General features: G+C 31.0%; 1 protein-coding gene and 1 long non-coding RNA gene across 6 annotated transcripts; one reads left to right on the forward strand and one right to left on the reverse strand.

Moving 5' to 3' along the window:
• Positions 1-10,538: 10,538 nt before the first annotated feature.
• Positions 10,539-11,215, forward strand: LOC105777626 (uncharacterized). The gene is made up of 2 exons (XM_012600980.2): positions 10,539-10,960; positions 11,058-11,215. The coding sequence occupies exons 1-2, from the start codon at positions 10,609-10,611 to the stop codon at positions 11,072-11,074; spliced, it is 369 nt and encodes a 122-aa protein (XP_012456434.1). The 5' UTR covers positions 10,539-10,608; the 3' UTR covers positions 11,075-11,215.
• A 6,724-nt stretch (positions 11,216-17,939) lies between these two features.
• LOC128033629 (uncharacterized) lies at positions 17,940-22,087 on the reverse strand. 5 transcript variants are annotated; one of them, XR_008189614.1, is made up of 8 exons: positions 21,577-22,087; positions 20,718-20,799; positions 19,812-19,957; positions 19,607-19,736; positions 19,418-19,524; positions 19,073-19,120; positions 18,489-18,585; positions 17,940-18,299 (listed from the first exon to the last, which is right to left on the reverse strand). It is a non-coding gene; the product is annotated as an uncharacterized LOC128033629 (long non-coding RNA). The 5 variants fall into 5 exon arrangements; XR_008189611.1 differs by lacking the exon at positions 18,489-18,585 and having other exon boundaries at positions 17,940-18,239; XR_008189615.1 differs by lacking the exon at positions 18,489-18,585.
• Between the last annotated feature and the right edge of the window lie 1,318 nt (positions 22,088-23,405).

Raw genomic sequence — 23,405 nt, forward strand, 5'->3', positions numbered from 1 at the left:
ATAAATACATACACATGTACACATACTTTGATATGTTCTTCTATATTCCATAATTCTCATATACATACATTGTCGAGCCCGATTTTCAAAAATGTGAAAACAGTGGTATGAGATCATCAAATTGAAAATAAGCTCAGAAATTTCATTATTAATAATTACGAGCCAAATATGATTTTTAAGAGATTTTGAATTATTAATTTATGTTTTATAAAAATTTATTAATCAAGAAATTGAGGAAAAGAGGTATTGAGACCTCGATGTTATAAAATGAGCCGTAAATATTTTTATAAATATTTACGAAGTGTCAATATGGTAGTGTTAAAGTTTCGTCAGAAAATTTTAATGTTTCGGCAGTTAATTAATTAAAAAGGACTGAATTGAAAAGATGCAAAACTTGCTAAAGTGATTAAATAGTTTAACAATTAAATAAGGAAGGGCTAAAAGAGAAAATGGACCAATTTAAGTGGCTGAGATGGCATACCATTAAAAAAATCTAAGATTTTTATGCATTTAAGGACAAAATTGGAATTACAAAAAAATTTATGTGGCCAAATTTTATTTGAAGGATTTCAAGACCATTTCTTCTTGAAATTTTGGTGGAAACAGCCATGGAAGAGGGTTTGGAGCTGGTATTCCATATTTTGGCTTCAAGTAAGTTTAATTCTTGCTTTTTCCTTGAAATTTTTATATTTTTAGACTTTTACAATTAGGTCCAACTTAGTATTCTACTAGTTTCTCATTTTGTTGAAAGTTTTGGAAGATTCCAATGATAAGTTCATATGATTTTTGTTATTTTATGATGAAATTAAGATGTTAATGGATGTTTAATGGTGTTTTATTAAAGAATTTTGGATGAAAACATGTTTTAGGGATTAAATTGAAAAGTATTGAAATTGTGGATAACTTCTAAAATTTCATGGAATCCATGGGTTGTTATTGATATGTATGAGAATTATTAGTCTTGAATCAAGGATTACATTGCAAGAATTTCATTTTCCGAGCCTAGGGACAAAATTGTCATGTATTAAAAGTTTAGGGTCAAATTGGTAATCAATATTTTACACTAAAACAGTTTTGGGCAACAGCAGTGGCCTAACTTTGAAAAATCACCAAAAATTGTGGGAATTGAATTAGAAGATGAATAAAATATGAAATTAAAGCTTATTGAGTCTAGTTTCTCATAGATGAAATGGTGTAAGCAATGGAATTGAAAATCATGAGATATAATTAATTTTGTGAGACAATGTTAGAATGATTTCGAGTTCCCCTGTTTTGACTTTGGAAAATCATTAAAAATTGTAAAAAATAATTATGGGATAAAATTTATATGTTTAGAATCTTGAATGATTCTATTTTCAAAAGAAACAAACGAGAATATTATCCAAATTCTGTACAATGAGATAATTAATTTTTAGTGAAGAGGGGTCAGAACTGTCAAACAGTGAAACAGGGGAAACTTTAAAGAATAAATTGTACTTATTGGCTGAACCAAAAATTCTAAAACTTTTATGGTAATAAGATATGTGAGTCTAGTTTCAGGGAAAATTAACAGATCTTAATTTGGAGCTCTGTAGCTCGAGATATAAATAAATTAGCGACTCAAACTCAGACGGACAGCTTGAATTTACATACAAGAAAATAGTGATAGTATGGATAATGTTGTTTGAATGTGTTATACACATTAAGGATGTGGAATGGAGAGGAGGAGGAGGAAAAATTGGAAAATATATGAATGATTTGTGTATAATTGGTAATACGCTCGATTATAATTGATAAACGATGAAATAGAAATGATGCATATATTTTGTGCAATATTGGTCATGGTTTGAGCTCAAGTGGGAAAATAAAGTTTCATGGTACGTGTGTATGGTATATTTAGCATATGATTTGGCATGAAGTAATGTCATGAATGGGTATTGAATTAACACATGTTAGTAAGTTTAAAATAAATATTGTGTTCATCCATGCTTATAATGCTTATGCTATATGCTTATTTGGCTGAGATATTGGGTATACATGCTTAGGCTTTGGCTAAGTCGTGGCTTAATTATGCCACGTTAAACCTAAAAGTTATGCATTGAAATAATAAGAGCCTGAATGGAAATATGCTTGTGATATGCATAGGCAACGGGTGTGGAAAGGTAATGAAATAGTAAGTTCATATGGCTGAAATTTAATGATTAAATGTTAAATTCATGAATTATATAATGTATGATGAGATATATTTATTGTTGAAATGAGAACAAAATAAAAATGCAAAAACTGAATAAATGATCAAATTGAGCGGAACACCGGATTTGAGTACTTCTGATCAGTGACAAAGTGATAAATGGTAGCTTTAGCTACACTTATCTGATCAAGTGACAAAGTGATAAGTGATCATACGTAAGACCATAGTTATACTATGGCAAAGTGAAAGTGAAGTACTCAATTTTCCGTAACCGTTCCCTAATTTGATTAAGGATGGTAAGTGACAAATTGGCCCAAAAGAATTAAAGAAAATGGATAAGTGGTAGTGTATTTATACCAGGATGATGTTGTTATTTAAGCTAAAGTGATATTTTCATTGCAAATTTGAAAATTTCATAAATGTGTTAATGAATGGTATAATCGATAAACGTTGAGTTAAATGGTAAATACGTATTAGTGTTGAACTTAATGACATTTAATTGTATGTGAATTAAATGAAAATTGCTAGTAATATGATTTAAATTGTGAACATGAGAAATTGCGAATTGAATGAAATGGAAATGAAGCATTGAATTGCATGAGTATGTATCGGGTCTCATAGGCCCTAATTATTATGATCATAATATTTTGAGGATATAATTGTGAAAATATAAATGTTTGAATAAAAGATTTAATTTAGATGGAATTTTATAACTCGGTTAAATACGTTTACAAGTGTATGTGTTTTGGTAATGCCTCGTACCCTATTCCGGTGTTGGATACGGGTAAGGGGTGTTACATCCATATACATATGTACATTTTAATCTACATACGTATATGTATATATATGCATACTACATATATTTCTATTTCATAATTTTAAAATAAATATATATATCCATATATTCTTCTTATTTTTATATACACATGCATATATTTTATATTTCCTTTATTGTTTCATTGTTTCGCGTAATGTCAACCTTTTTATACCTATTTTATTTTAAAAGCATTTTAATTCAACTCGTTTATTTACTATTTATCTTACATTAATTAATTCATTTCAGATTTATCTTTCATTTACTTGCACTCGTGCTATTTTTGTATTTAAAGGATATCACATTTATGTACTTTTTGTATATTTGAAATATAATTCTTAAATTTTATTTTAAGAATTCAATCTCTCTATTTTTAAAAGCCACAAACAGTGATGTAGTTTTTTTTTTTCACACAGCAATCAAAAAACAAAAAATTTTAAAGGTAGTTTTTTTTTCTCCTTTCTGCTATTTTCTTTTTTTCGTCTGTTCTATTTTATTTTTTAAAAAAAGGGACAAAATAAAAATTAAAGAAGAAAAGTCAAACTTTACCGCTTCTTTTTTGCATTTGCGCCGCCGTGAGAGGCTGAAGTTCGCCGTTTCCAATGAAAAAGACATTTTTTAAAGGCTCGAGGAGTCAAAAAGTCAAAAAATGACTTTCTTATAATTTTTCGATGGCCGGAGAGGGGAGCTCTGCAGAGAGAGGGGAGAGAGTGTTTCTGAATTTTTTTTTTAAAAAAAAAAGGAGGAGGAGAAATGAAATTTTTGAAAAAAATTTGGTTTTTATAAAGGATTGAAACGACGTCGTTTTGGGCCTTAATCCCAGTGGTCAAAACGACGTCGTTTCACCCTAGCCCTTTTGCATTTTTTATTAATGGGCAATTCTTGCATTTAGCCCTTTTGCATTTTCTACCTTTTTAATACAGTTTATTTTTATTTTCAATTTTTACTCTATGATTTTTCTTTTATTTCAATTCGGTCCCGCGCAAAGTGACGCGTTTTGGAGGGCGAGGATATTTTCTATTTCGATCCCTCCATTTCATTCGAGTAGTGTTATTCGGTTCCTTACCTCATTTTATTCCCGATTTCTCCCCTAAGATTTTTTTTTCATTTTTAATTTAATCCTTTTTTGTTGTTATTATTATAATATTATTAAACTAATTAATTTAATATTATTATTACATTATATTTCTTTTTCCTTTTTGTGTTTACTTACTTATTATTATCCTTATTTCTTTTAGATATTTTTATTATTATCTTATTATTTATTTATCTAAATCCTTTCAAACTTTAGATTATTTATTATTTATATTAATATTATTATCATTTTTATTTTTATTTTAAACTATTTTACATATTATTTATTTATTTATTGGTTTACTATTAGGTTCTATTGTTTTTGTTTGTTGCTTTTTTAGCTTTTACCTATTATTTTTCTTTTTATTTATATAGCTTATTTCTTTATTTTTTTTTATTTTCGTTCTTATTATTGTCATTCAAATTGCGCATTTATTATTATTCTATTATGCATGGTAGTACCGTGATTTATTTCTCACATTTTTACTACGCACAAAATCGTGCTACATTTTACCCGATACATTAAAAATGATGTTTGAAACAAGCAATATTTCGTATTTTGAAATTTGAAAGTCGTTCCCTAACTTACGGGGTTTCAACTTTCTAAAAAAAATCCAAATACCCGAACATTTTTAAGCATAAATTTTAAATAATCTCGGGAATTACTAAAAGATCGTGTTCTAACTTACGGAATATGATTTTCTTCTAAAACCGATATAGTCAAACATCTTTTAAAATAAATTTTTCGGCGTTTATTTGTGCATCAAGAATTTAAGACATTGTGTCCTAACTCACGAGACGCAATTCTTTTTCTCGATTAACGTGAAATATGCCTCTTTCTCAAAATTTTTTAATATTTTAACAAAGGATCATATTTTAAATCTCTTCAAAGTTTTCAATTTTCGACACCGAGACACTAATTAATCAACTAGGTACCAATTTTGGGCGTTACGAGGGTGCCAATTAGAGGTGATCATGGGTTGGGCGGCTCGGCTTGGCCCGACGGCCCTCCCAAAATATGGGAGGGTTTGGGTAAAAATATAGGCCCGAAATATGGGTTTGGGCAAAAAATAGGGCCTGTTGGCAAAACTTTTTTGGCCCAGGCCAGCCCGAATATATAATAAATATATATTTTTATTTTTAAAATACATTTTCCATTTCCCCATTTCCCATTAGACATTTAGTATTTATATAATAAATATATATATTTTTAATTTTAAACTTTTTTTATTTTTTATTTTTAAAATACAATTTTGGTGTTTATTAAAGAAATGGGCCAGGCCGGGCTGGGCTCAAGCTTAGGAATTTTTTCCCGGGCTGGGCTTGGACAAAATTTCAGGCCCATATTTTGGGCCAGACCGAGCCCAGGCCTAGGACGCAAGCCCTGCCCATGATCACCTTTAGTGCTAATCCTTCCTCGTACGTAATCGACGCCCGAACCTGTCTTTCTAAACTTCATGGACCAAAATTGTTGTTTTGAGAAATCAAGCGTTCATTAAAAACAATCACTTTTTGAGGTGGCCCGATCACACCGACCGGCCTCATAAAAAAGGATTGGTGGCGACTCTCATTTTTCGTTTTTTTAAATAAAAGTCGACCATTTTCAAAAAAGGTCAACCATTTAAAAAAAATGACTTCTCTTTGTTCTCTAAATTCTGGTGTTCTGGGAAATTACACAAGGGGAAATTGGGTTTTAAACGAGACCGCCTGTGACCCCTCCAACCTTTTCTGGGAATTGAACCTAGTGTGGTTTTTCCAGTTTTCTTCCAATTTATTTTTCCGATCAAAGTTTCAACCGACTTATTTTGTTTTTTCGGTTTCAATTCCTTTCGAGAAGAGCAATACCACTTGTGTTCCACCTTCTTTATTCGGGTGTACAAATATTGAAGTATTGCATTAATCTTAGGAGGCGAAGTCCATTACACGATTACAACGATCAGGGAAAATTTTCTTCTAATGCAGAGGCTCTTCCACGACACAATGATTGCTTTATTCATTTACACTCAGCTTGTTTTCTATCAGCGCTAACAGTTTTATTTTGCAGTAGTATATTTCCAACAATTTAGAAGCAAATTATACTACTGTTTAAACATAATCGTTTCCATTTCTTACAACTGGGATCAATGAAGGCTCCTACAGGCAATCAATTTGAAGTCACCTGAGTAGTGCAAAAGTGTGCCTAAATAGTGTTGGAGTGGTTGCAAGCTCCATCTGTGTTGGCTAGTAGGCCATTGCAATCAAGATGGGCTAGGAAGGCCTAGCGAAATTGAGTCGAGATGGGTCGAAGGTCCCTTGCGTTTGAATGGGTCTGAGGACCCTTGAGTTTGAGTTAGTCGGAGGTCCCTTGAGGTTGGGTTGGTCGGAGGACCATAAGCAAATCGTTCGATCCTTGTGTTTGGGATATGGCTTACGATGCCCTTATCCATGATAAGCTACTAATACATGAGATTTGTGGAGCTAGTTCAAGCGTCACTAAGTTTTTAACTAAAGTAAACTGGAAAGTTATCGAGTTCGAGAGCTTGACTAAGAAAACTAGTGGGGGATGTCTTGTTTAGGCAACTTATGAGTTTGCATGAATAAGCTTAGAATCTAAAATTAAGATTGAGATCAACTTGGTTTGGTGGTGCTATATATGTTGCGATTAGCCAAGATGGCCACACCCAATAGGGTGACCATGGAGGGGTCGAGAGGGCCTAAGTTGGAGATGGCCAATGTGTCTAAATTTCCCAAGTTGAGAACTTTTTGTGTTGGTGTTGCAAGGGATGGTTTCCATAAACCACGTCCAGAGGGATGCATCTAACGAGATGCCACTTGAGTGCGATTGGTGTCACATCCAGAGGGATTTTTTTTAGTATCAAAGATATGGTAATATTTATTCGACAAAGGGTCATACCATTAAGGGTTCCTCAAGGTTGTAACTTGATCATTATGTGTTGTGGCATTGAGTCTGAGTGTTCAATGAAGGAATGGGCATAGAAAAAACTACACCAATGATTGAGATAAAACCTAGTTTGAGTCTATATCCACTGCATGTTGAATGAATCATAACCATGGGTTTTGAAGGCCCAAGATAGACTTGCGATAGACTTGCAACTAAAATGTCAACTCGATGCAACAAGGTTACTAAAAGTGTGTCTTCATGTCGATGAAGGCATCAACATAGTAAATGGGGGATTGTCATTGTCTGCAATTTACTATGTTAATTATCATGGTTGAGCTTTCCCCAAATGGTCTTGATTGAAATTAAACTAAAATAATTTAAAAGTTGGAATTTGGAATTTTTCAGATACCCTACAATCTTAAAGGGATGTTGTGATGCAAACTGGGTAACCGATAAAGTTAGCTTTATAAGTGGGTATGTCTTTACTTTGGGTGGAGCAGCTATATCTTGAAAGTTTGCTAAAAAAACGTGTATTGCTCGCTCCACGATGGAATCAGAGTTTATAACTCTTGAATGAGTCAAGTAAGAGGCTGAGTGCCTTAAGAATCTACTTGCAGAGATTTCTTCATGGGAGAATAGAGTACTTGCTTTGGAGTACATGAGGTTTGAAAGGAGCCTAGCTGATCCACTAACCAAAGGGTTAAGTAGGAAAATGGTTCTTGATTCTTTGAGGGGGATAGGTTTTAAAGCCTAGTAGTCGAGGAATTCATGGTAGATGCCCAACTTATTTCTCTAAGTTCAATGCGGTCAAACAAAACCATGGAAACACTTATAATGTACATTCTACCTATCCTTGTGGTGAACGATGTACATGCATAAGGTTGAGTTCTCACTCTTAACGAATTCATACCCCAAGATTTGGATGGTCCTATTGCGACGGACTTGATGAATTCACTGACATGTGAAGTTGAGTTTATTAGTCTTAATGAGATCATATTCTAGAGTTTGGGTGGTCCTATTGAGACGAACTTGATGAATTCACCGAATTTGAAATTGAGAAGATCAGCTTAATAAATGCTCTTAATGATTTCATAGTCCTAATTTGGGTGGTCTACATTGAGATAGACTTGATAAAATCACCTATGTAAGCGTGAAGGACTAGCCACCTTCTATGAAAAAAATTGGACAGTCTTTCTAAAGCACTTACCAGCATCTCGAGGTATATCGGCTAAATTGTTAATCTATCGCAGAACTCAATTGAACCTGAGATTAGTAGTGTGTTATGAGTTTTCTGCTATTTTAACGAGTTTCAGATTCGTTAACTTGTTAAGAGAAGAATTACTCATTTCACTGTGTATTAGAACTAATCTAACAGATACTACTACTTTAGCGGCTAATTCCACTATTACTTTTTAGCTTTTCTCTCCCAGAAGTACTTTTGACAACTTAATTACGTTTTCACCCCTCCAACACATGAAAAGCCCTGCCAACCCCCTCCCCCCGATACGTCACTGGTTCACAGTTGACATTCTCTCTTATTTAATTGGACCAAGAATTTTAACCTCAAAATATAAAAATTCAATCTAATCCCTCTCTTTGGATTGATACCCTACAAATTCTTAGTCCAATTAATTAAAACAACCACAACTTCATGGTCAATTGAATTCTTTAAATAACTTTTGGGATAATGTTTGAAAATCTAAAATAACTTGTAAAGGATTAAATAATTATATAGAGAGAGTGTTTAAATTATATTAATATTGCTAAAGGATGAGGTGAATGAACGCGAAAGTGAATCGTAAAGTTTGTCAAAGTCGCGAATTTGACTTAGGGCTAGAGAAGTTCCGAATGAAATTTGAATTTTGACACAACCTGAAACAAAATTGAATCCAAGTAAGATAAAAAAATTAAAATAAATAACTTAAATAAAATAATAAATCAAAGATTAAGGAAGCGAATAAAGAAGAGATAAATGGAAAGATAGAACGTGGCGTGTAGAAGTCCTAAGAAGCCTTGGAAACACGACGAATCCATAGCCCCCTTCAAGCGGCTCTAATTTCCCCTCCAAGATAGAAACCTTGGCAAGAAAAAGTTTGAATATGATCCCCACAATCTAAAAAGATTGTTAAAACTCTTCTAAAAGAAACTCAAGAGAAATTCTTGAAAAGAAAAACCCAGAGAGAATTTATTAACTCAAAAGAGAAATAGAATAATAATGAATTGAATGAATTGTGTACAATGCAAAGGCCTATATATAGGCTAGCTAAATAAATCTAAATAAAACTCTTAAGTATACTAGAACTCTAATTTAATCTAAATAAGAAGTAGTTTTAAACTAATTTTTCTTGTTAACATAAAACTCATAAATAACTTAAAATACTTAATAATTATCAAAATTTCGGAATAAAATAATAATAAAATAATAAGATCTGACAAATATAATATTGGGCTCATATATAATAAAAATCAAATCTAAAACCCGAACCCAATATTATTTAAACTCGAATTAAAAGTTTGAAATTCGTAAGTCCCGTCATAATCTCATTTAGAAATTCTGCTTGTGCAATCTTCACTAAAACGGTCATAATATGAGCTCCCGAACGCAGAATCGAGTGATTCAAAATGTGTTTTGAAGCTAAGAGATAGATCTTCAAACACCATGGACATCTCTACCCAGAAATGCCAAGATCCCATCCAAAAAGTCATCGCAAGTCTGCTGATTTTCTAAGCCTGAAAATTGACACTTTTGATGATTGGAATCTAATAAATTTCACCCCATTCGTGCGTATATCAAAGATGATACTAAAAAGTGAATTCACTACAATAAAAAATTTTCTCAAAAAAAGTATTTGATAAAAATGTACCGCTTCATATTGTTTTAAAATATTTCTAATTAATATTATACCCTTTCTAACACTAATTAACCATATCTCTTTAATAGTATTTTAACCCTAATTAGTGTTGATTAATTAAAAAACTAATGTTAAAAATTAAATAATATTAGTAAAGCAAGGCTTACGATTTTGTTTGTTCAATTAGATTCATAAATTATAGTATAATGGGTTAGAATTTAGAATTTTAAAATTTTATGATTTTAGGAAGAGGGTTAAATTAAGATTTAGGGTCTAAATGGGTTTAAGATTATAGGTTTAAGGATTTTAGAATTTTATAAAATAGATTAATTTTAGAGTTAAAAATAGTAATGAAGTTAATTAATTTTATTTGAACGCTATTTTTTAGGATTATCTTGATTAAGTTAAATTTATATAATATATATATATATATATATATATATTACCTACCCGAAAACCAGAACCCCATCAGCCCACAAAGATGGTGTGGGGTAAAATCGAAAAAAGACAATGTGGGCAAAAGATAGACTGGATTTTTATAAGCTAATGCTTAAACTGTGGATTAGATTCGTATGTATGGTTGTTTGAGATAGATGTTACACACAGAAACAAGGTGTAATTGATGACTTAATGGTCTGGAAACTCGAAAACGATGTTCTTAAATAGTAGGTATAGCGGCTGACACGTGACTTTTTCTCTAGTTCCATGTCCATTGTAATGGGTGGAATTATCAACTTGTTTGGGTATAAATTGTTGAGAAGTGTCTTCCTTTGAGTTCAAGTTGTAGACAAGTATAGCTGAATATTGCATTCAAGAAATGGAAACTCAAGTGAAGTACATGTGGGTTGTGGTGTTTGTTGTGAGTATGAGCATTGCAGGGCTCAACGGAGTGGATGCAACTCATGATTACTATGGTCCCTGTGGGAAACATGACATCGAGAAGGAGGCTCAGAAGCTGTCCCCATGTACATACGCAGCCAAATACCGGAGAGCTCCTGTTTCCGAGCGTTGCTGCGCTATAATAGAGAAAAAGCTCAACAATCCAGACTGCCTCTGCGCTATTCTGCAAACTCGTACCGCATACGATGCCGGGGTGAGGCCAGAAGTTGCCGTTACCATTCCAAAACGCTGCAACATTGCTGTTCGTCCGGTCGGTCACAAGTGCGGAGGTACGTACAATTTTGCATGCTGCAGTTTTCAGTACCTTGACTTTAGACATATAATGGTTTCATTCTGATGAAGCTATTGTTTGTTTATTTGTTGCAGGTTTCCCATTTGTTTAAGCCTCAACACATCCAACAATCTAAGTATGGTGGATTCACTGTGACATCCATCTAGCGTTTTATGCTTAATAAAATCTGCAGTTTTACTTTTTATCTTTGAGCAAATAAGTAAAAGTTGCAGTTGTTTCTTTCAATAATACTAAATTTAAGTTTACTATTTGTCTTTTGCAAATCATCCGGATATGAAAATTCATCCTCACTATTAACTACAACTATTCATCCCAAGGGTACCCGAAATTTGAGATAGTTTAAGTAAAAATATTAGATCCGAACAATAGGTCCAGGTAAAAAAATTATATTCGTTTAAAAATTAAGTCGGGCTGAAGTCCAATCCGGTCTAACCCGCTTTTAAGTTTATAATATTTTATATTATGTGTTCTATAACAAATTAAAAAAATAAATTTATACTAAATATATAATATTACTCTAATATAAACATTAAAATAATATTAAGATGACTATATAAAAAATTTAATAAATAAAAAATAAAATTATTAAATATTAAATTAAAATAATCTAAAAATAATATAAACTGATCTAAAATAGATTTGAGTTAAAAATTTTTCCCAAATATTTAGACTCATATTTCAGATCAAGCTTAAACAAATATAAAATATGTTAATATAATGCTTAAACCCGACCTATATCCAACTCAAACAAATAAACACCTCCACTTTTAACGAAAGTAATAGTAACATATTGTATGAATTTATAGTCATCGGTTTTAGAATCAAACCCGATGATTGATTGAGGAAATTTTTTTTATTTGCAGGTTGATCCTTGTGGGGGAAGGATAAAGGTGACTTCTAATCACCACCAAATTTACCTGCAAATAAGGAAATTTTCCTCAATCAATCAAACTTAATTACTAAAATATGATATTTGATAGAAGGAGATTGAGATAATTTACTGTTTACTTAGGATTAACCAAAAATTGGTATTTAAATAATTTTTTCATCTCGATACTTAGAAGAAAAATATTTAACTCGTAAATTAATACCCTAAGTATACTCTTTTCTTTAAGTAGATTTTTTTGTCACAAGTACTACGTAAATTTTATTTTTGAACAAGCGTAAATTAATTTATACTAAAAAATTTCAGTCAATAATAAACTATCATGCCATATAAAAAATTTTAAATAATTTTTTAATTCTTTTATTTTGTAACACTCCCAACCCGTATCCCTCGTCGGAACCGGATTACGGAGCATTACCGAAGTTTACAGATCAAACAGACAGAAATTTCAAACATTTCATATCATCAAAACAAGTCATCAAAGCATCATTTTAATCCAAATTATAAACATATCAATTCCAAATCAATTTTGCCTAGTTCATGAGCACTTAAACATAGAATTAAATTCACATGCACCTATCTAGATTTAGTTTAATTTATCATGCCATAATATGGCTTCAAAAACAAACACATATTTATATGTATAAAACCAACCAAAATTAAACTTATAACCTCATTTACAATCAAACCACAAAAGAACTATTATTTAGACACCCTAGGTACATGCCGACACAAAGGATAAATATCACCACATTTGAGTTCGGGATCGTTGTTAGATGCTGAATCAGCGATCAAAAGTTAAGTACCTAACCTGCGCACGGGAAACAAAACCGTACACTGAGTATAAACTCAGTGGTATTTCTATAATCCGAATATTTAAAGATAAGAAATTACAAATATACAATTGAAATATAAACACATATTAATATTTAATTATTACAACAACCATATCATATTTCATTTGTTTCACAAATATCTCAATTCTCATACTTGATATATAAATAGCTTTTCACAATTTATTTCACATTTCATTATACGATTGCAATATCCATTCCATAGTCATTTCATGAGTATATAACTCATATATTCCATATATTTGCAACATATTTCACATTCTATTTTCAATTCACTATTTCACTTCCATTTCTCATACCATACCATTTCAATATCAATCATAAAACTTTATTATTCATTTACCCCTATTAGCACGACTCGGACTCGAATGGATACACGGATCCAACCAAAACACACCAGTTTGGCACTCAGTGCCTCATCGGATAATTCAAAGTAATAAATTGACACCCAGTGTCTCATCGGCTAAACCGAAGTAAATTGGCACCCAATGCCTCATCGAATTAATCCGAAGTAGTAAATTGACACCCAATGTCTCATTGACCCGAAGTCGAAGAAATCCCTGAACTCTTCCAATCTTATTGCATGTCATCTATATCCAACTCAGCTCGATACAGTTAATAGGATTTCAATTCACTTTTCAAATACAACCAATATTCAATTCAATTCAAATAATCAATATATATTCAATATATATACCAATTCAATCAATATAAATTCAATAAATTTATCACATACTAAATCAGTCTATTTCAATTGCAAAACACAATAATTCTCACCTCAACACTTACCATATACATTAAATTGAATTATAACAATTAACAACTAAATTCGGATTATAAAAATACAAACCAGAAATTCCGAACTATTCCTCGTCTACTTTTATCTTTCCCCTTTTTAGTCGAGGATTCCGGTACGACGTTAGCTACAATTAAAACAATTAAAATTCATCAATACAATACAATACAATTCAATTTCATATTGCATGTTTTAATTTTTACTCAACATTTGTCTAAATTTCAATTTAGTCCCTAAACCGAGACTAATTTTATTTCTTCACAATCAATTTTATATTTTCATTCAATTTCCACTTTAAACTAGATTTAACTCTCTAATTTCACTTAAATCTATAAATTTTGATTTTTACAATTTAGTCCCTATTACTCAAAATTTACAATTTATTCTACAATTCAATCCTTTTTCACTTTTAACTTAAAAATCTATCAATTTAATCTCTAATATTAAAATTATTCAACATTAATAACATTTAAAAATTCAATAATTTTAAAATTTTGACATGGGTCGGGTAGTATTTAATATGGAATTCAAAACATAAAAATTAAAAGAAAAGGGACTAAATTAACTAATCAATTGAGCTTTGAACAATTGAAACCCTTAGCTTTTCTTTCTCCTTTTCATTCTTTTTCTTTCTTTCTTTTTCCTTCTGTTTCGTTTCACTTTCTATTTCTTTTCTTTCATTTATTTGTTTTATTATACATTATTATATTATTATACTTAATACTTAAGTAAATATTATAATATATATATATTAACATAAAGTTTTATAATGATTTCACAAAAAAATCTACCTTATGCTGCCTCATAAAGAAACAATGGCATAATTGCTTCTTTAGTCCTTTTAGTTTTTCTTTAATCTATAATTTAACTTTCACCCTATATGTAATTTAGTCCTTATACCTAATTTACTTTTAATTCAAGTAAATTCACTTAATCGAAACCTAATTAACTACACAACTAGCTTCGTAAATATTTATTAACCATCGAAAAGTTAAAATTTCTTAACTAAACTTTAATATCACCTTAATGACACTCTGTAAATATTTATAAAAATATTTACGGCTCAGTTTATAAAAATAAGGTCCCGATACCTCATTTTCTAAAACCACTTAAACTTAATAAATCGCTTATATAACATAAATTATCAAATTAAAAATCTTTTTAAAAATCACATTTGACTCGTAAATATTAAATAATAATATTTACAAACTTACTCGTCGAATTTGGTGGCCCCGAAACCACTGTTCCCAAACCACTAAAAAACGGGTTGTTACATATTTAATTTTTTTTTTCCATTCTCTAGCTCTCTTTTCTTTTTTAAATGCTCGACCGGTTAAAATCATGTTTTCAGAACCAAACTTGATCAAGGTACTGGTCCAAAGATAGGGATTGAATTGATTGATTCACAAACTGATACAAAAAAGTTGAATCTGGCTAAAAAAACATGTTGAATTTGTTTTCTCTATTTTTAAATATATATTTATTATTTTTATGAATATATAGTAATTTATTTAATCGAACCAAACAAACGATAAAATAAAAAACTAACGATTTGATTGGATCCTCAATTAATTCGATTATGAAAATATTGATCAAAACCATATAATCCATATATACAACTATTCCAATTTTGGCTACTTCAAAATGTATAGCATGGAAATATACCTAAGGAATTTAAGCAAAAAAAAAAGTAAAAGATCTCAATGGTCCCTCTCAATTTTGATATTTAGTAAATTGATCTCTAAAAAAAAAAGAAGAAATTTAGTCATTGTCAATTTCAAGGTAAGTAAGAGAACTAATCATAGCATTCACCATTTCAGTAAATTTATCTTACTTTTGATTGATATAATAAAAAATGTAACCCTCAACATTTACAAATTTTGTCATTTTGACCTTAATTTTAAAATTTAAACAAATTTAGCCCTCATTGAAATAAACAAATTTAAAATCATGACTAAATTAATAGAATTTGTAAATATTGAAGGTTAAATGGATTTATTGCTTTCATTCCTTGCATTGATTTTAGGGGCCCTACACATCAAGGCTTAGATGGCAAGAAATGTTGAGACCAGCTTAAAGGATATTGCTACTACTATTCTCAAGCAAATTGGAAGGGATTAAATAACAAGGAAACCACAATACATAAACCTGCAACTAAAAACAAACCGAAACTGAACTACCATAATTCTCCAAACCCACAAACTAGGCAAAGGCTAACAACAATATTATTTTTTTGGTGAATTATAAGAGTGGGGCAAAGTCCTAACAGTAACACGACTAGCACGATTCGAACTCAGGCCACACTTGAGACAGTAAACACCTTGACCAGGCCAACGAACAGGGTTTAGGCTAACAACAATATTAAAAAGCTAACAAGTAACCATATTCCACATGAACTGCATATCAAGAGAAAAAAAAATGCTCCTTATCCATCTTCATATTCAGTATTTGTTTAATGCCTATTCCTCTCCTATTCGTTGACGTATTATATGTTCATCATGTTCTTGTCTTCCATTAATTGGAACCAGGCTCTCAACATAAGCAAAAAAGGATATCTTGGGTGGAAAGGTCAAGCAGGACTATTTCATTATTTGTGCTTGTAAGAAACAATTCACGGTTTTCCAAAACTCTAATGGGTGGCTAACTTCAGGAACAGATTCTATGCTGAATTGTTTAGTCCATGCTTCTCCATTCATAACCCAGAAATGAAAATACTTCTCAGGTGTTGTCCATGGTTCTATCGCAATGTATGTGCTTGGGTAAACAATAGCACCAAGCGATCCATTGAAAACCAATAACTTAACACGGTATGGGTCTTCTGTATAATACCCAACAAATTCTAACATTAGTAAAATGGAAAACTTCTCATTAGCTATGTCAAATGAAACAATTGCGTCTTTATCTTCCCTCATCATTATTTTCCAATAAAAAATTCCATCAAAGTAAGTACCCCACTTTAGTGGTAGGGGAATATCAAATTTGGGTAAGGAAATTTCCTTCCAAGAATCACTTTTGAGTGAATATAACTCAATTTGGCTCGCAAAATGAAAAACTAAAATTTCTTGTTCACTATCAAAATTAAGAGTAACAAATCGTATGAATTTGTAGTTATCAGTTTCGGAATCAAATCCGAAAGCAGCAGCATCATACATGACATGTTGTAAAGTAAGGTAACCACGGGAAGGAGGATGTCAGACTAAGGGTGGAAGAAGGATTTTAAACTCATTGGTTGATGGGTTCAAAAAAGAAGGGTGTGGGAGTAATGATAGAGGATGGATTTTAAACTCTCTGGTTACTAAAAGTGTGTCTTCATGTCGATGAAGGCATCAACATAGTAAATAGGAGAGTGTCATGGTCTACAATTTACTATGCTAATTATCAAGGTTAAGCTTTCCCTAAATGGTCTTAAGTGAAATTAAAGTACAATAATTTAGAAGTTGGAATTTGGAATTTTTCAGATACCCTACAGTCTTAGAGGGATGTTGTGATGCAAACTGGGTAACGATACAGTTAGCTTTATAAGTGAGTATGTCTTTACTTTGGGTGGAGTAGCTATATCTTGGAAGTTTGTTAAAAAGACGTGTATTACTCGCTCCACAATGGAATCAGAGTTTATAACTCTGGAATGAGTCAAGCAAGAGGCCGAGTGCCTTAAGAATATGCTTGCAGAGATTTCTTCATAGGAGAATGGAGTACTTGCTTTAGAGTATGTAAGGTTTGAAAGAAACCTAGCTAATCCACTAACCAAAGGGTTAAGTAGGAAAATGGTTCTTGATTCTTCAAGGAGGATAGGTCTTAAAGCCCAATGGTTGAGGAATTCATGGTGCATACCCAAATTAGTTCTCTAAGTTCAATGTGGCCAAACAAAACCATGGAAAGACTCATAATCACTACAACAAAACAGGCATTTAGCGGCGCTTTTTTAGGCCTTTAGCGGCGCTTTTTAGCGCCGCTAAAAGTCTTTGTGGTGCTTTTAGAAGCGCGGCCAAAAACGCCGCTAATGACAGCGTCACTAACTTTAGCGGCGTTTTTATAACTAAACGTCGCTAAAGACCATGACCTTTAGCGGCGCTTTTCCCACAAACGCCGCTAAAGACTATGACCTTTAAAAGCGCTTCTCCCACAAATGCCGCTAAAGACCATGACCTTTAACGGCGCTTTTTCCACAAACGTCGCTGAAGACCATGACCTTTAGCGGCGCTTTTCCCACAAACGCCGCTAAAGAACATGATCTTTAGCGGCGCTTTTATCACAAATGCCGCTAAAAGTACAATTCTTTAGTAACGTTTATGGAAAAACGCCACTAATTTTGGCAAATTTGTAACATCCGATTTTCATCCATATACAATCCTTCTTGTAACATAAAATCCAAACAAAAAGGGCAAATTTAAATGATACTTCAAATTCAATGCAAGATATATGATATAAATTAATAACTGAATTATAATTCAAAATATTCTTACAATAATATTAAAATTAACAATGTTAAAAATATTCTTACAATAACTAAATCACACTAAAATGTTTACACAATTACCTCCCAGAAACAGGTGCAGCAGACCACAAGAACAAAAAAAAAGAAAAATACACAAATCCAGAAACAACAGTTTTTGGCAATCACTTTTTCAGGAGTAATACAGAAAAAATAACCCCCTGATTTCAACAAAAATGACACATTACTCAAAAGTCTGCTTGCTTTGTCTTCAGTTTCAAATTTTAACTGCAAATAGAAGAATAGAAATGCACTTCAAATTCATACATTAGAAGACCAAAACCACATCTGCAAATAAATAAAAGCAAAACATACACACAATAAGTACTGGAAAATTAAACCAATACTAACTTTCAAGGTAACACTTTGGAATAAAAATAAATAATTAAAGGTCTAATTATGAATTTTATCCCCTTAATTTACAAAACCTGATAAGTTAGTCCAATTAATTAATTAGATAACATTAATAAACCTTACTGTTAAATTACTAGCTTGAATATCAACACTTCAATATTTAATATGTAAGGAATTATCAAAAATCAACATTTCCACATGTTAGCAAAGCAGCCTGTTCCTGCAGCATGCAAAGATGATCCAATGCTTCAATAGCATAAAAAAAATAAAGTTTTTAAGCATACTAAAATCCTAAAGAGAAATAAAGAAATTGACTTGGTCAAAGATATAGAAGTTTTTCATTGGCATAAATTTCAGTTAGAACATTGAACAAATAAAAAACTATATATATAAATATTGCAAAGTATAAATCCTGGCAATTCAATCTATTTGATTAAAATCTACCAAATAGTTTGAACTCACATGCTTACCTGCTTCCTATATTGAAAGACAAAATATGCATTAATTTTTCTATAGGAAGTGAAATCATAAAATTTAAGATTAAATAGAATATGGGTATCTCCCCATTATAAGCTTAGATCAAACAAAATTCAGAAGAAAATCTAAGAAGATACGCAAAAAAAAAAAAAATCAACATGAACCAGCTAAGGAATGAATTAAAAGAAACCCAATAAGCAGACAGAAAAAAAAGGAAAATTTATTATTACCTGTAGAAAAGTAACTTCAAGGGTGATTAATGTAAAGGCCTTTTTCAGCTGAAAATAACGATAAGAAGAGAAGAGGTGAAGGTTCAAAATCCTATGCAAATATGGGTTTACTTTTTTTCTTTTAATTATTTCTCTAAATTATTTACAAGAGAATCGGCAATTTTATTTAGGGGGTGGTGGAAAAGCAAAACCATTCAAACTGAAAATTATAAAAAAGCAAGAAGCCAGGTATTTAAATATATTCTCTTTTAGCAACATGGAGTTTTTGGGATCAAATTCTAACAAATTAAAGTTTCCAATGAAATTCAAAATTACACCATTAAGTAAATAAGAGTTTTAAATTACCTGAGATCAAAAAACCATTTTGGGTATAAACTTTTGTAACTATTTATTAAATCTGCAATGTCATTTTGATGCTTTGGTTCAATATTAGCTGAAGCTTCTCTAAGTTCCTGCAATTTTAAAACAACAAAATTTAAAAGAATAAAAAAACAAAAGCTTTTTTCGAGATGGGGATTCAATGAGGCAAAATACCTGTTCGTCAACGACGTTGATATCACTGAGTTTACGAGCAGATTTCTTCCCAGAACTGCCCATTTCTTTTGCTAAGAAATAGTTTCTTGAGAATCCAAATTCCTCTTCCTCCGCCGTTAAAATCCATTTTCTGAAGATTATTCGCTCAAACAAAAATATTTGCAAAGATAATAAAAATGAAAATGAAAATAAAATGACATTATACATGATTGGAGTGCTATACGAGTAATCATGTTGCAAGAAAAGTGATTGGAGTGCTATACGTATAATTCCAGTTTCGCAGCTCTTATTCTCGTTTCTGTCTAATGCTTGGACATCTTGGTTGTGGTTGATTTTGATGACTGTTATTTTCTGTCATGAAATGAATGAAAGTGTTTTTGGCCAACAACAACAACCAAAAAAAAAAGAACACTAAAAGAACCACATGCTAAGGATGAAGGGATAGTAGCCCCCAACTTCGAGCCAGAAGAGGCAGACACTGAACCAGAGAGAAGAAACAGTAAATAGTAACTTTGGCTTGGATCTTTATGTCAACTTGCTTGTCATAGCCTAGTAAAAGTAAAATACTCAAATCTAGAGCTAACAGGAAATGTAAAACATACACAGATAATCGCTTCCTAATTCAAGAGTTCTTAGTTCAGTATAGGAGAAGAAACAACGTAAGATAATAAAGCAAATAACTCTTGAACCATTAAGATTCATTGTTGAGTAATCTTTAAAATAATAATAATAAGGGTCACTCCTACTTCAATAGGAGAGTAGAATTTGCTGATACTCATACAGCTACTCTTACAATTGAGATTAGCATCTAGATAAAATTCCTCATCAATAAACCAAAACCTGAACATTGTGATTACAATTGATAAATGAACATTTAACTACCTCAACTTAGAAATCACAACATATGGTATAAGATACCTAAAGGAATAAAGCTACAAAAATAACAATTACAATATAAAAAAGACAACAAGAACAAAATGTTAGGGTGAACCTAATAGAACTTAGAGAGGTAATCATGTTAGCTCCGCTTGCTCAGATTCCATTCACATGCATAGAAATGGTTGAGCTAGATAAAGACAATGCCTACACAGGATCCAAGAAGTCCATTTACCTTGATATCAGTACCAGTGTATTGATATAGTCCGTTTGCTTAAAGCTTCATGCATTTGGTTCTGCTACTAATTTGCTCAACACTGTACCACGTTGAAGGCAGAAATAGATAACTTAAACAAATTAGAAATAGATAAATTAAACAACTTAGAATAGATAACAGTAGTCTCTCTATCATATCCATCACTTAGAAATACATTTGCCTTATCTATTTATTTTTAAACTACTTTAAAAAAACATTCAGTCATCCTCAAAACTCAAAAAGTACCTCAGCCAAAATGGTTAAATTAGCATTCAGCACAAGCAATTTAGTAAAAAAATTCCAAGTATTTCGATGAAAAAATACTCATTAAAAAAAAAGAATTTTGGATGAATTACAAAAGCAGATCAAAGCCTTGTGCCCTGTTAAGTCACAGTGAATATCTTAACCATCAAATTAACATATTAAATTCTATCAAAATGAATGATTAAAATTGGGATTAACATATTAACCATCAAATTAACATATATGAAATACCAAACAGGCATTAAAACAAACACATGGAAAACATAAGAATATAACTAGTTCTTCTTGTTTGTATGCGGCGTAGTCATTCTACTGCTAAAATTTCCACTTAGCTGGGAAGAAAATTGATCTGCAAATCCTTCATAATCATTCATTACATTCATATCATTATATAATTTTGAATGACAAGTCTCAATTGCTTCTCTCTGATCTTTCTATCAACAATTATTCAACCAGTATTGCCATCAATATTTAGAAATCAAAGTGACTCTAGAACCTAATTTTCTTTAATCCCCTAATTACAGATAGACAAGCTGATAAAATTTAGACCGTAAATGAACATATAAGATCTTACCTTATCCTTCAAAACAACGGAGCTACTTCCTCCTATCAGAATGGTTGCTTTTCATCAACAGGATTCGAATCTGAAACTGACTCCATAAAGGTAGGTTCCTCAATAGACCCTTCACTCTCATATTCATCCGGCACTTTACCGTTTTCATTTGGCACAGTTGAGTCAGATTCATCTTCTTTCTTCCCAAATAACTTAGATGGAAGAATATATGAGACAGCCGTTTTTGCACTTCTCTTGGCTGCTTCATGGAGGAAGAGAGATTTTTGGATTTTGCTAAAAGTCCAGCGGGACTGTGACTGTGATTGTTAAATGTGTATGAATCGAGATCGGTTTTTTTTTAAGTTCTGCAGAGAAAGAAAAAATAGCTTTCCAAAATTGGGCGTTTGAATTGGGGTTGAGGAAGAAAAGATAGCAATGGGGTCGGAGTTAAAAATTTTAAAGGACGTATGTTTGTAAAGTTGGGGGGTTTCAAGGGGGAAATTAGGGATTTTAGGAGGGAAAGTTGGGGATTTTGGGGGGAAGGGATTTTATAAAAATGGCGCTATTTTTTTATTATAAAATGGTTATTTTTTAAAGTAAAATTATTTTTTGTGAATGTTTTGCTATATAAAATGGCTATTTTTTAAAGTAAATTTATTTTTTGTGGCGTTTTTTATAAAAACGCCGTTAAATGTTTTGCTATATAAAATAGGCGCCGCTATTGCTTACCTTTTGCGGCGTTTTTATAATATTTTGCTATATAAAATGATTATTTTTTAAAGTAAAATTATTTTTGTGGCGTTTTTTATAAAAACGCCGCTATTGCTGACCTTTTGCGGCGTTTTTTATGAAAACGCCGCTAAATGTTTTGCTATATAAAATGACTATTTTTAAAAGTAAAATTATTTTTGTATGCGTTTTATAAAAAACGTCATTGCTTACCTTTTATGCTTTTATATGTTTTGCTATGCGCTATTTTTTAAAGTAAAATTATTTTTTTTGGCGTTTTTCTTTAAAACGCCGCAAAAAATTATTTCATTTGGAATAAAACGACACTGTTTTTCTATGCTAAAAATCTTTTATTTTGTCTGTTAAAAATTATTAGTTAAGTGATTTTATAAAACATTTATTATTATTTTTATAAATTGAATTTTATAAAAAAATCAAGTACTCTCAAAATAAATATCGATATTTTAATAAGAAAAAATGATTAAATAGTTGTAATTAATTATTAAGTTACAATTATCCAACGTAAGCAATTAATCTCTCACATATCAAATTTCTATTAAAGATTGAGACGTTATCGATCTAATCTCCATTTTATTAGAGATATTTCTTCCTAACTAAAATATAATTATTTTGCTAGATGTTCGATGTGGAATGATTTTAGTTTTGTATTTTATTTTATTTGTTATAATTTGGTCCTATATATCCAAAATAGATAGTTACCTATCCGTATCAATTTGTTACATTTTTTATTTATTAATTTTTTAAATCTAATATTTAAATATATCAAATGGTTTAAATTAAATATTTTTAGTCATAAACACCGCTAATGTTACCTTTTCCGTGTTTACGTAAGAAACGCCACTAATAAATTAAATTCTTGTAATGAAACGACACCGCTTTTGAAAAATTCTAAATCATATTAGCGGCGTTTTGGCTATAAACGCCAAAGCTCGCATATTTTACAATTTTTATATTCAATTATTGTATATTGCATATAAATTTTAAACTAATAATTTTTACAATTTATTATTTCTCTTTTACATTTATATAAGAACTTATTTAATATATAAATTAAAAAATACTAATTAATCTAAACCTTAAACCCTAACTCGACCTCGAAT

Source organism: Gossypium raimondii, chromosome 10 (assembly GCF_025698545.1).
Source record: "Gossypium raimondii isolate GPD5lz chromosome 10, ASM2569854v1, whole genome shotgun sequence".
In the NCBI taxonomy this organism is placed as follows: domain Eukaryota; kingdom Viridiplantae; phylum Streptophyta; class Magnoliopsida; order Malvales; family Malvaceae; genus Gossypium; species Gossypium raimondii.

What these genes read in the sequence shown, in the direction of transcription:
- LOC105777626 (XM_012600980.2), top strand. Translation starts at nt 10,609, where the DNA reads ATGGAAACTCAAGTGAAGTACATGTGGGTTGTGGTGTTTGTTGTGAGT.